Source organism: Halichoeres trimaculatus, unplaced genomic scaffold (assembly GCF_033239565.1).
Source record: "Halichoeres trimaculatus isolate MK-OKI-2021-1 unplaced genomic scaffold, fHalTri1.1 fHalTri1_scaffold_18, whole genome shotgun sequence".
NCBI classification, from domain to species: Eukaryota; Metazoa; Chordata; class Actinopteri; order Labriformes; family Labridae; genus Halichoeres; species Halichoeres trimaculatus.
This window is the reverse complement of record NW_027437196.1, coordinates 922,311-935,783: the sequence shown is the minus strand read 5'-3', so window position 1 is coordinate 935,783 and position 13,473 is coordinate 922,311. Positions and strand designations below refer to the sequence as shown.

The window sequence follows — 13,473 nt, the reverse complement described above, 5'->3', positions numbered from 1 at the left end:
CAAGCACTTTTATATATATTTTTTTAATTTTTCTTTATATTTATGTTTTTATTAGCCTTTTCTTTTGTGGATTCTTATATAATTTATTTATTAATTCATTTTTTATTTATTTTTTTCATAAATTCTTAATATTTTTTATTTATTTATTTGTTTATTTTTTCATAGATTCTTATATAATTTATTTATTAATTCATTTATTCTTTTATAGATTCTTATATAATTAATTAATTTATTTATTGTTTTATAGATTTATTTTTGTTATTTGGCACTCTCACTACTCCATAAGTTAATGGTATTGTTTGCTAATTTTATTTTATTTTTTTTCAAACTTAGGTCCAATGCGTCAGCATAGACACATAATTAAAATAAACAATCATAATAAATAGTAAAAAAACAATCATAATAAATAACAAAAGTGTCGCCATTATTGTTTAGTTCTACACATCAAAGCAACATACCAAGGCTAAGTCAAAACTTTGAGATATATCGTCTACGTGACACGGCCCAAAAATATAAAAATTATAAAGAAATCAAAGATCTTTAGTTGCTCAGTTGAGAACAGGAATCCTCCCACTTGCTCTTGAAGTTGGCGGATTCAAAAACATCCAAGAGGAAAACAGACTTTGTGAATTATGTGAATTAAGTGAAGTCGAGAACGACGAACATTTTTTCTGTACTGTCCTTTTTATGATGAGTTGAGAGCTCCTCTGATGAATGAAACGTACGTTAAAAGTCCTGATACGTTTTGGGGTACTGATGATAAGAGATTGAAATGGTTGTTTAGTTATAATATTTACACGTTGGCCTCCTTAGTATCCAGAGCCTGGAAAAAACGTCAGGATAGTTTATTTCTGTGACATTAATATTTATTTATTTATTTATTTTTCTTTGTAAACGTCTACAGTGATCCCTGAACTTGACGACTGACACCATAATAAAAATCAAATCAAATCAATCATCAATATGGAGATGTGGATAAAACGCCACCTCCACCTTTGGTCTCGTACCTTATGCCCTTGATGGACATGGCGGTGAAGTTCCACTCATGGATCCCTTTCTGTGAAGAAGATAACACGACACATTCACACCAGCTCACCAGCAAGAAGGAGAAAAACTTTGCATCCATTTGTTGCACATGTTAAACTCATGAAGGAAACGCCAACATATGCATTTTTTGGACACTAGAACTGAAATGCCCTCAGGAGCAGACACATGTACATGTCATGTTTGCAGTGAGGTTTGGTTAAACGGTCTCACAGTTTCAGCAGGAGAGACGTGCCAGATGGAGACGTTCTTCTCTTCGGCCTCGTTGTTGATGGACACGTAGGACGGCTGGTAAACTTTAGTCGGCTCCAGAATCAACACCTGTGACAGATTTACAGTCAGAGTTCATCTCTGAACAGGAGTTAATGTTTGGTTATTCATGTGTATCAGTGGCGTGAACAAGCGCCCACCTTCATGGGCAAATTGTTAAAAATCACACGCTAAAGTTCCAACTTTGAAGCCATGTTGCACACTATGGTGCACTTTTGGGAGCCAAACCAGCGCTAAGGGCCCCGCTTGAAAGCCCAAAACACAAAATATGTGTCCTCTTTGGGGCCAAGTGCTATTCAAGTGCCCTCTTTGGGGCCAAATCCACACTAATGTTTCAACTTAGGAGCCAAAATTGCACACAAAAGTGCACTTTAAGGGGTCAAAAAGGGCACACTTAATTGCCCTCTCTGCTGGTTAAGACATGAATAACGTGTCTAAAGTGCTACCTGGGGCTCCAAAATGCAGAACAAGTGCCCTCTTGGAAGCCTAAACTCACCACAGTTTACACTTTTGAGAAAAATGCACACTATGGTGCACTTTTGGAAGCCAAACCAGCGCTAAAGTGCCCACTCGAGAGCCACAACACAAAATATGGGTCCTCTTTGGGGCAAAAATGCACACTAGAGTTTCAACTTTGGAGCCAAAATTGCACACTAAAGTGCCCTTTCAGAGGTCAAAAAACACACTTAATTGCCCTCTTTGCTAGTTAAGACTTGATAAACATGCTAAAGTGCCGTCTTGGGCTCCAAAATGCAGAATAAGTGCCCTCTTGGAAGCCTAAACTCACAACGGTTTACACTCTGAAGAAAAATACATGCTCAAGTGCACTTTGGGAGCCAAACCAGCGCTACAGTGCCTGCTTGAGAGCCACAACACAAAATATGGGTCCTCTTCGGGCCAAGTGCCACTAAAGTGCCCTCTTTGGAGCCAAAATGCAAGCTCAAGTTTCAACTTCAAAGCCAAAAATGTATGCTAAAGTGCTCTTTTGGCTGGTTATAACGTGATTAAACCGTCTAAAGTGCTCTCTTTGCTCCCAAATGCAGAATTAGGGCTTTTTTGGGAGCCCAATGCACACTAAAGTGCCCTCTTGGGCTCTTAAAACCATGTCTAAGCTTAGGGGGCCAAAACACATGCTAAAATCCCTGCTTCAGAGCCTAAATGTGTACCTAAGTGCTCTCTTGGAAGCCTAAACTCACCACAGTTCCCGTTTTGGAGAAAAAATGTGCGCTATAGTGCACTTTTAGGAGCCAGACCAGCGCTAAAGTGCCCTCTTTGAGGCCTAAACACACACTAAAGTTTTAACTTTGGAGCCAAAAATATGCGCCAGGTACCCAAAACACACTTTACTGCCCTATTGACTGGTTAAGACATGCTATAAGTGCCCTCTTAGAAGCCTAAACTCACCATAATTTACATTTTGGAGAAAAATGCATGCTAAAGTGCCCTTTTGAGAGCCAAACTAGCGCGAAAGTGTTAGCTTGAGAGCCGAAATGCAAAATAAGGGTCCCCTAGGGGCCAAGTGCCATTAAAGTGCCCTTTTAGGGGCTAAAACGCATCAACTTTGGAGCCAAAAGTATGAGCTAAGTACCCAAAACACACTTTACTACCCTCTTGGCTGGTTTAAATATGATAAACACGTCTAAAGTGCCCTTAATAACATGCAGAGCTTAGCGCCCTCTACATGCTGTTTGAGCACGCCACTGATGTGCATTAACGTGTGTATCTGTACTGGGAAGCGCAGGCGGTTGGTGGTGCCCTGTGTGGCCTCTACGATGATGTCCATCCAGAAGTTGAGCCTCTCCCTCAGAGGTGAATGCTCCACCGACTGTTTCTTAAACCTGAGGATCAGCTGCAGGTTTTGCACCACCGACTTCAGGTACCTGAGACAGAGACAGAGTTACTGAGCTCATCATGACCAACGTTAAAATCAGAGACTGAACCACAGCGCCACCCTCTGTCCTTACCACAGCGGGGGCTTCAGCTTGAAGAGCTTCTCTGCAGCCTGAGTGGCTTTGGGGATGTCGTTAGCCAGCATGCTAACGGTGAAGAACTGTCCGATGTCCCAGTAGTTGTTCATCTTCTCCAGAGATCCTTTCCGGCCCAGCAGACTGTTCAGCCTCACACCTGAGGAGCAGACCATGGAGGTGAAACAGGAAGTTCACTCAGAGAGCTAAGACTCAGCGTCAGGTGCTCTCACCGATCTTCCTCAGCTCCATGGAGCTCTCAAACTGCTGCCCGGCCACGATGAGCAGGACGGCCAGGTTGATCCCAGAGTAGAGCGTGGGCTGCAGCTCGAAGCCCTTCCTGTACCTGCAGGTGAGAAGGTGAGTTAATGATCTGATTCGTTCTAACAGAAAAGCTCTCAGTGAGCGCGCTCACCACTGGATGGCGTTGTCTCTGTTCTTGGTGTCTTTGCAGTCTGAATCCAGGAAGATGTCTTTGTAGATACGTCCACAGAGGCAGAACATGTCGGGGGCTGGATGCTCGCAGGACTGTAACACCTGCAGCATGACGCGCAGAGCCTGCTCCCTGTCACCGGGGCTGTTCCTCCTGCACACACACCAAGCGTTGGTTGAGTCAAAGACGACTCGTGGGCTGTGAGCGCTGAAACGCTCTCTGTGCGTACCTGTTGAGGGCGAAGGCGTAGTGGAACTGGATCATGGGCTGCGTGGCCAGATCACAGGTGGGCAGCATCTCCAGGGTCTGCACCAGCTTCACCATGGCGTCGTAGTCCTGCGTCAGATCAGGAGGAAGCCATGTCAGCTGCTGTGAGGGTTAGGAAGTTTTCTGATCCCACCTGGAGAGCCCGTACCTGGATGTCTCTGTAGGAGAAGAGCAGGTTCATGACGATGTCCTGAGTGAGGACTTCTGTGTTGTCGATGCGTAGTTTGATCCGGGACAGCTCCTTGGCCAGCTCCTCGCCCTGGTACTTCTCTCTGGCCTTCCTGATGTCGTTGAGCAGGGTGTCCTTAAAGGAGGCGCTGCAGAAACACAGAGGAGACGACGAGATGCAGGGTCAGAGAAAAGAGGATAAGAGGAAATACAGCAAAAACAGTTTAATGAGCAGAAATTTGTAATTTATTTTTTTACCTGAAGTGTCCCCACTTTTATTTAATCATAGTTTAACTTTATTTTGTAGACAAAAACATCTTTCTTCAATTAGATTAAAAATTATTTTTTGCAAAACTCAGATTTTCTTCCTTGTACATTGCAAAATAAAAATGAGAACTAAAAAATAATCAATTTTATGCAATATTATGCAATATATTAAGTTATATTATGATATGGTATGTTACCATAACAAGAAAAAAAAGATTAAAACAAAGACACCGTAAAAAAAGATGCATTACAATACCACACATGATATAAAAAACAATTATTTGAAAATGACTGGCATTTATAAACCATTTGTCCAATCCAAAACTGAAAATAACAGGTATAAACTTCAGATTCTCAAATTCCCGTGGGTACCTGAATGCATCACAAGTGATGTTTGGGAACATATCAAAAAAGACTCGAGAAAACTGGAGGATTTTATCAACATATCTTCAAATCTCATGTCTTCTTTAAAAATTTGCAGTAAATAAATTTTGCTTGAGGTAAAATCTGTAAAAAGAAACTTCTTTCTGCTTCTTGAAGCCCTGAACGATGGACACACATCCTGCGTTCGTGCTTCATAAATCCTCCTCTGAACTCACAGAGGTTTAAAACATTATATTACTGTGAAAATAGAGTCCACAGAGGGTAAAAAAAAAGAAAAATCCAAACATCAAATTTTGTAGATTCTCTGATTTAATGCCATCACCAATATTTCCCTTTGATGCAACACGATACAATACATTTAAAGGTCCCATATTATGTAAAAATCACTTAATTTATTCTTTTAGTGAAATTTGTGGGTCTTTGTCTTTCCTCCCAGCCCACAAAATGTGATATTTAATGACCAAACCTGTTCTTAGTAGAGCTTGTTAATGTAAAATCCTGACCTAAAACGAGCTGTTTGGATTTTGGGGATTTGATGACGTCAGCGATTCCCTTTTTTGACCAATCAGGAGCAAGTCTGACCTGATTGGTCCACCGGAGCAGATACCCCCGCACCCCCTCCCCGCCCAACTCCTCTCTCCAGCAGTGAGGAGCAGAATGCCAAAGTTGAAGAGCCATCACTGCTCTGTTTTTGGCTGTAAACAGCCACATAGTTCCATGCTCAAGCTTCCCATCTCAGACAGACTAAGTGTCTAGAGTTCATTTATCAGGAAATGTTCCAGCTACACTCAGTCAAACTGAGCATGTGTGTGCTAGTCACTTCACGGCCGACTGCTTTTCCAACTTTGGACAGTCCAACAGAGGGCTAGCCAATAGACTGGTCCTGAATCCAGGCGCATTACCAACCATCCTCCAACAAACCTGGGACCCTGGAAATGTGAGTATTTTAAATGCTGTGTGCTGTGGAGCAGATGGAAGAGCTTTTCCTCAGTGTCCCCCCTGTCTCTGTGTTAGCTTCAGGATGCTAACTATAGCTGCGGTTAGCCTGTTGTTTTAGCCTGTAATGTTACGGTAAAGGAGCTTCTCTGTTTTCTAAACATTGTGCACTCGGAGCTCGTGGCGCCGCTCTCAGTGACGTGGAAGAGCGGGGCGGTATCAGCGGTGGCTCATTTACATATGAAGGCCACGCCCACTAAATCAGAGCGTTCTGAACAGAGGGGCTATGAGAGCCTGGAAACAATGCTGCTGTGCTTGATTTATTGGCTTTTTGGACCAAAACATGTTACTACCATTTCATGAAGACATCAATGATCCAGATTACACTGCAGGAAAGGAGACACAGTGACCACGCTGATGCTGAGCACGCTCTCACCAGGACGTGACGTGGATGTCCTTCAGCAGGCTGGTGAAGCGGTCCATCAGGGGGACGCAGAGCGGCCCCAGCAGGTTGTCCCAGCTGGGCTGCATGTACTCGCTGGCCCTGCGCTGGGCGTCGCTCTCACAGCACATGTACTCGTGGTTCGGGGTCACGATGTACGGGATGAAGTAGTAGTTACCGCTGGATGCCTGCAGGGCGGCGACAGAGGAGAGGGGGTCAAGGCAGAGAAGAGGAGGAGGGTTGTATCAGCAGTTAACGAGGATCAGGTGAGTTCAGCTAACGAGGCTAACGAGGCTCACTCTGGGTTTAGAGGAGGAACATGCTGTTAGGGCAGTTTGCTCATCACATGACCCAACGACAGGCCTGTGTGTGTGTGTGTGTGTGTGTGTGTGTGTGTGTGTTTTAACTTGTGTTAATCACACATCTTATTATTAGTCTGTGAGGAAATCTCCCATCATGCCTTGCTGCAGCATGGTACCTACTTTATTACGCAATCCAGAGCCTCTGTACTCTGGAGGCAACTGAACCCAGGGAAAACCTAGAGAGGCCTTCTCCACACGCGCACAGAACACACACACACATAAACACACACATAAACACATGAATACACACACACACACACACACACACACACAGAATACACACGTTGAAAATCAGTCACACAGAGGAAGAAATGAGCTGAATGCAAGTTTCCTTCATATGCATGGGTTTGACTGAGTGTGTGTGTGTGTGTGTGTGTGTGCGTGTGTGTGTGTGTGTGTGTGTGTGTGTGTGTGTGTGTGTGTGTGTGTGTGTGTGTGCATTCCTGCATGAGTTGACTGAGAGTACGATTGGTGCTGGTCACAAACATGATTCCAGAAATAGCAGAACACACTGTGTGGCATAAATCACTGCCACACACACACACACACACACTCACACACACACACACACACACACACACACACACACACACACACACACACACACACAGAAACTTACTGTGTTTTTCTGAGCCACCATGTCCTGCAGGGAGATAAAACAAAGAGCATGTGAGCTCAGATTTCAGATCAGAGCGTCGGCGTGAATCCTCGTGAACTCTCTGGTTGTAATTTCTGTCAACTACTTCCAGCAGCTGTTTCCCCCACTGGCAGCACACACACACACACACACACACACACACACACACACACACACACACACACACACACACACACACACACACACACACACACACACACACACACACACACACTCACACACACAGACATCAGTCTGAAAATAACCTGGTGGACCACTTTGTTCTGAGGAGGTGCGCAGGAACGGCATCCATGAACTTTAAAGACATCTGCAGGACACTCAAACAGGTGTGTGTGTGTGTGTGTGTGTATCAGTGTGTGTGTGTGTGTGTGTGTGTGTGTGTGTGTGAGTGTGTATCAGTGTGTGTGTGTGTGTGTGTGTACCTTCAGTGACTGTGCTGTGTCAGGGTCAGTGTCGTGGTACAGGATGACGTTGTTGGCCATGTCGAAGCTCTCTCTGACTCCCAGGTGGTAAAACAGCGATGGCTGCCGAAACACGTCGCTCATGTCCACGACGGCGATGTCTGAAAGCAGAGAGAGGACGGTCAGCGCCACCTGCTGCCAGAGCGCCGCGTTAGATACCAGGCCAGGCTTTGAGGGAAGCAGGGGGACGGGTCAAACAACTTCACATTATGTGACACAAAAACATGTCGCTGCATTTCATGAAGGATGGGCGAGTACTGGTATCAGGCTGATACCAGCAGCCGATACCCAAAGCAAAATCATCTTGTGAGCGGTTAGTCCTCCTCGCCAGTAGTTGGCGCTACATTGCTACAGTTTGACTTCACAGCAGGGCCTGTTCAGACAACATCAATGAACCAGGGAGAGTTAACAGTTTAACCGTTTTATTTTTCTCTTCAGTTTAATTAAAAAAAAAAAAATCAGACAGTTGTTAGTTTAATTTTGCACATTTTTAATTTGCTAAAAACTAATCATAAACTCAAAGGTTTTTGTGTTTTATTTTGACCTGATGTCAAAGTGACCGTGCTGTCTTTGTTAAAGATCATCCGTAAAAGTGATCTGAAATTTTAGGTGCAAAAAGGACGTGTGGTATTAAGGGAAAAAGAGTCAAAACTGACAAAAATAATCTCATTAACTAAGGAGAATAATCTCATAAATTAACAAAAATAATCTCATAAATAAACAAGAATAATCGAATTTATTAAAAATAAAATGATAAATTTACAAGAATTTTTCATAAATTAACAAGAATAATCTAATAAATCAATACTAATTATCTCAAAATTTATTAATATGAATAATTTCATAAAGTAACAAAAATAATAAAATTAATTTATAAGAATAATCTCAAAAATTAACAAAAATAATCCAATTAATTGTTAAGAATAATCTCAAATACTATCAAAAATAATCCAAAAAATACCAAAAATAATCTAATAAAATAACAAGAATAATCTTATTTATTAATAAAAATTGTCCCATAATTTTACAAAAGTAATCGAATTAATTAATAGGAATGATTTCATAAATTATGAAAAAATAATCTAATTAATTAATAAAAATTAGCTCAAAAAGGAAAAAAAAAATCTAAAAAATTAACAAGAATAAGTTTTTGAATTAACAAGAATAATCAAATTGATTATTAAGAATAATCTTATAAATTAGCAAGATTCACCTTATTAAGAAGAATAATCTTATTAATTAACAAAAAATATCACAGAACTTGACAAGAATAATCAAATTTATTAATAAGAATAATTTCATAAATTTACAAGAATAATCTCAAAAATTAATTAGAATAATCTCATAAATTAACAATAATAATCTAATGAAGGAGGAAAATACATACAAATACACATGTCATACATTTCGGAGAATTATCTAAAAAAATAGTTAAATAAAGTCAGTGATTCAGGTGAATAATCTCATCTTATATGGATAATTAAGTCATATATTTGATGATTTAGATGACCCTTCACCTCTTGTGGGTGAAGTTTTTTCATGTTTCTGTTTCATATTTAATCTGTGCTGTAATTAGCAGATGTTTCATTGGAAGAGGAGCCACTAAAATCTAAGTTCCTGGCACTGAGGACGGCTGGTTTGGAGGAAAACACGTTGGTAGCTCTCAGTCTGCCTCGCTGTGATTGCCCTGACCCTCCGTCACAGGAAACAGAACAACACGGAGCAGTTTGTCACCCCTGTAGGAAAATCTGCCTTCGCCGATCCACCGATCACATGTTGTCTTTAGGTGATAAAGGAAAACAAAAAGCTTCCTCTTGTCTTTTTACTTTCTTTCACTCCAGTGGTTTGGAGGCCTTAAATTTCCCTTGTTGTCATATAAGCGGATTAAAAAGATAGAGAGGTGGATATAATTATCCTCTGAGGCTTTGTCTCCATGATCTGTTTACTTCACACTAAGGAAAGTGAGAAAATACAGAATGGATGTTAACACGACAGCAGTGTTTGAGTTTGTCTGTGTGTGATTATGTTCATGCATCGGCCTAAAAAAACAAACTTTAAGCTCAGTGCATGTTAACAACTCATGGATTAAAAATCAGCCTCTAAAGAAAAAAGATGTTTATACAAGCATCCACTGGAAAGGATCTGGCTCCTCTGAGGAAAAGCTGCGTAAATACCAGAGTGATGAGGAAACTACGACTGAAGAAAACGTCCAAGACAGCCACGCAACAACTGCAGGCCTCTAATCTGAACCTCATGGTGGTGTTGGAGGGAAAGTTAAGGAATGACCCACATCACTTCTCATGCAAAGTTACAGAGCAGGCCTGCAAAATGCTTTTCAGATGTGCAGCCTGATTAAACAGATCAGCATGTTGTGCTGTTTTCTGGAAACACACCTCATGCTGTAACATGCTAAACGCCCATTTCTGAGTCCCGTCCCAGCCCTGAGGCGCCCTGCATCTATAGACCGTGCCTTCTTATTAATGTCCACATGCTGCAACATGTTACTTTTTCTTCCCAACAATCATCACACGCCTCTCCGAGATGCTTTAGATGCAGCTTCAGCAATTACTGTGCTCTCAAAGAGACCACACCTTGATAACCAGATAACGTGCAACAGTGAGCAAAGGTTAAAGGCAAAATTTGGACTAAAAATGCATCACCTCTTGGAACAAAGCTTTTGATTTTTTTTGGTAATTTTTTCGCCGTTATCTTGTATTTTTTGGGACTTTTTTTATTCCAATTTTTTGACATTTTTGCAAATTAAGAAAAAGAATTCCACATATTTTGAAGATTTAAATTTTTGAATTTTTTACATAATTCCCTCTTTTTTTGCAAATTTAGAAATTTTTAACATTTTTGGAAATCAAGCGAATTTTTTGAAATTGCATTATTTAGGTTATTGTTTTTTTTTTTTTTTTGCAAATTTATGACATTTCAGCATTTTTTTTAAATTTTGCACATTTTTATAAATTTCATTTTTTTTATTTTGCCAATTTTTGATAATTTTTTAATTTCTAACTCATTGAAATTTCATAAACTTTGCAAATTTATAAAAATCTGTGACATTATGAATTTCTTTTTTTTTTAGCAAATTTTTGATTATTTTTTAATTTCCAACTTATTGAAATTTCATATTTCTTTTCAAATTTATAAAAATCCATGACATTACAATTTTTTTTTTTTTTTTTGCAAATTTATCAAAATTAAAAAACTAAGAAATCACATGTACAAATTTACAAACACAAAAACTTCTCATTTAGATAACTATACACCTGATTATACACTTTTTTGTCTTAATGTGAAGATAAAGTCCATTTTGCGGCTCCTGAATGACTTTGATCCAGGTGAGCTGAGGAAAAATGGCTCTTTTAAAAATAAAAGTTGCAGACCCCTGGTTTAAGAGGTCAAAGGTCATTATGAATCATTTCTCAATGGGCAGATTTGCAGAACAAACGCTGCAAGAGTTTCCACATTATGCATTTCTTGTGATCATAAGTGCAATCACGGAAGTTCAGAGTCAATGCATTTGTATGTTTTGACATATTTTGCACAAGTTTTGAAAAAGCTGAGGTGCTTTTATCTGCCAACAAGATTTCAAGGCTGTAATTTGTTCATCAAAGCATCATGGGATGGGTTTTTGTTACGTCTGACACATGCACAGATTTGATCTTTACACTGATGTGCACATGTAAAAGTATGCATGAGGGTTATTTGTGCAAAAGGAAGAACTGTTTATGAGGCACAGTGTTCTTGGCACGAAATCACCTCACTCAACCTGCTAACAGCTGCTTCAGAGAGTGTGTGTGTGTCTTCTGAGAGTGTGTGTGTCTGCACAACTGTTTTTATATTAGGAAGTAGAAAAAGTAACAACAGATGGACTTTCCATGCAAAGCACCAGGAGGTTTGACAGTCAGGGGATCTTTTCCTAAAGTCAGAGTAGAGTCAGCAGAAATAGAGAGAGTTAAAAGTGGACTGCAACATGTGACCAAAAAATGCGGATGAGAATAAAGTGGAATAAAGTCACGTGATGTTTCATATCAGTGTGCAAGCATGCAAACAATCAGGTAAGGTGACTTTTTGACCATGCATGAATCGAGACCCTCACCTGCATCATAGAAGCTGTCCAGCACCGAGGTCTCCCCAAAGTCCAGCCGTCCGAAGGTGACAGTGGTGAGCAGAGCGCTCTCGGAGTCGCAGGCTCTCTGCAGACACTGCAGAGCTCCAGACTCCGGGCTGCTGGCCATCACCGCCTTCAGCCCGTCGTTCAGGACGTACACAACCCGCAGAGAGCGCTGCTTGGCCGGCGGGCTCGGGCTGGACACCTCGCCCCTCTCCCGGTCCCGCTCCACCAGGCAGACCCCGGCGGAGTGCTCCCCTCCCATGTCGCTGACCTGCGTGTTCTGCCCGGAGTCCATCGCTCGGCTCTGGGACGTGTCTCTGCTTTCCCTCCTTGAGTCTCCAGTAACTTTCCACCTCTCGGTTCCCGTCTGTCCCCTCTTCTCTCCTCCGCTGTGTCCTCCTCTCACTCACTTGTTGCGCACCTGGAGCCGGAGGGAGCGCGTCTGAGTTTGTCCCCCCGCATCTCCGCCTCATTAACTCACATCACCTGCAGATTATCTCGCACCAAGAAGCCCGCTGGACCCAGACCGGATCGGACCAGATCCGAGAGGCAGAGGAGCACAGTTTGGGGGCCGAGAGGGAGAGACAGAAATGCATCCAGAAGTTCCGCCCTCTCGTCTGTGTGTCTGTCTGTCTCTCCTTCAGCCTGGTCTGAGCTCCTCACGCAGGGTTGTTTGTTCAGCAGATACAATCAGGACTGTGCTCTCCTCAGCCGGACACGTTCACGGTCTAAATATAAACCGGTTTGTCCGCCTGGTCCCCTCTCAAACAGCAGCCAAGCTATGTCCTTACGGCCAATAAAACCAGCACATGAATTATTCCTCCTTCACATGCTACACGCTGCGATCTGTCTTATGTTAAGGAAAACTGCACTTTAGAAGAATGCTAACAAATGCTAATCACATAACTAGTTTTCACGCTATAGCTGTCTATTTTACAACAAGATAACATGTCACTGTCGTAGTTAATGGATGAAAAGGTGTCAAATTTTACTCTTTGCACAGTTATCTTCCGCATACGAGAAGAAAATGATAATTTACCGGCTTTTGCGGCTACTTAGCATCGAGCTACTTCCTAGCTAATTTTCCACTAGGCCTAGCATTTACGACGTTCTTTTTAAATCCTGTTAAACCAGCTACAATCGACTTCTGTTGTCACTAAAAGACTATTAAACTGTTTTTATGTTTAACAAAATTTAACCAGTCAGCAAACGGAAAGCTAACAGAGTTATCAACGGCTACACACCACAGTAACTTCAAGCTAACAGCAGTGTTAGCAAGGTTGTTACGGAATGCTAACTAGCGGTTTAATAGCTCAGGAGCTAACAGTAGCTTTCATTTATAATGCTGTGGGTATGTTAGCTTGAAATCCTTGCCTTTTAACCGCTTTTAACGTTAGCTGCTTGCAAAATGTATTTATGTTTAAGTTATTGGGACACTAACAAATGAGGGTTAGTATCAAGAATATGCTTTGAAATTTTAAAACGATATCTTAGATGTTTAAGTGTTGAGTTAGCGTTTGTGTCATGGTATTTTACATGACATTTCTACTATTTTTAACCAGTTAAAGAATAAATCTCATTCAATTTAAAATGGTTTAACCACAAAAATGGCAAGTTTTAAATCATTTAACTTCCAAGAAGTTATAAAAGTGAAATTAAGTTATTTGTTACAAATTATAATCTGAAAGTATATTTAA

General features: G+C 41.2%; 1 protein-coding gene across 2 annotated transcripts in view; it reads right to left on the bottom strand.

Annotated features, from left to right (window-relative positions):
• The window catches only part of map3k15 (mitogen-activated protein kinase kinase kinase 15), a 31,447-nt gene extending 18,385 nt beyond the window's left edge, over nucleotides 1-13,062 (bottom strand). The window contains exons 1-12 of one of the 2 annotated variants that reach the window (XM_074693467.1): nucleotides 11,762-13,062; nucleotides 7,618-7,757; nucleotides 7,157-7,180; nucleotides 6,170-6,363; nucleotides 4,127-4,295; nucleotides 3,941-4,047; nucleotides 3,694-3,864; nucleotides 3,512-3,624; nucleotides 3,279-3,438; nucleotides 3,044-3,194; nucleotides 1,258-1,365; nucleotides 1,008-1,057 (exon numbers count right to left, since the gene is read on the bottom strand). In XM_074693467.1, the coding sequence (XP_074549568.1) occupies nucleotides 1,008-1,057; nucleotides 1,258-1,365; nucleotides 3,044-3,194; nucleotides 3,279-3,438; nucleotides 3,512-3,624; nucleotides 3,694-3,864; nucleotides 3,941-4,047; nucleotides 4,127-4,295; nucleotides 6,170-6,363; nucleotides 7,157-7,180; nucleotides 7,618-7,757; nucleotides 11,762-12,071 (1,697 nt within the window). In that variant the 5' untranslated portion in view covers nucleotides 12,072-13,062. The remainder of the gene's footprint in view (nucleotides 1-1,007; nucleotides 1,058-1,257; nucleotides 1,366-3,043; nucleotides 3,195-3,278; nucleotides 3,439-3,511; nucleotides 3,625-3,693; nucleotides 3,865-3,940; nucleotides 4,048-4,126; nucleotides 4,296-6,169; nucleotides 6,364-7,156; nucleotides 7,181-7,617; nucleotides 7,758-11,761) is intronic. The other variant, XM_074693468.1, reaches the window with a different exon arrangement.
• Between the last annotated feature and the right edge of the window lie 411 nt (nucleotides 13,063-13,473).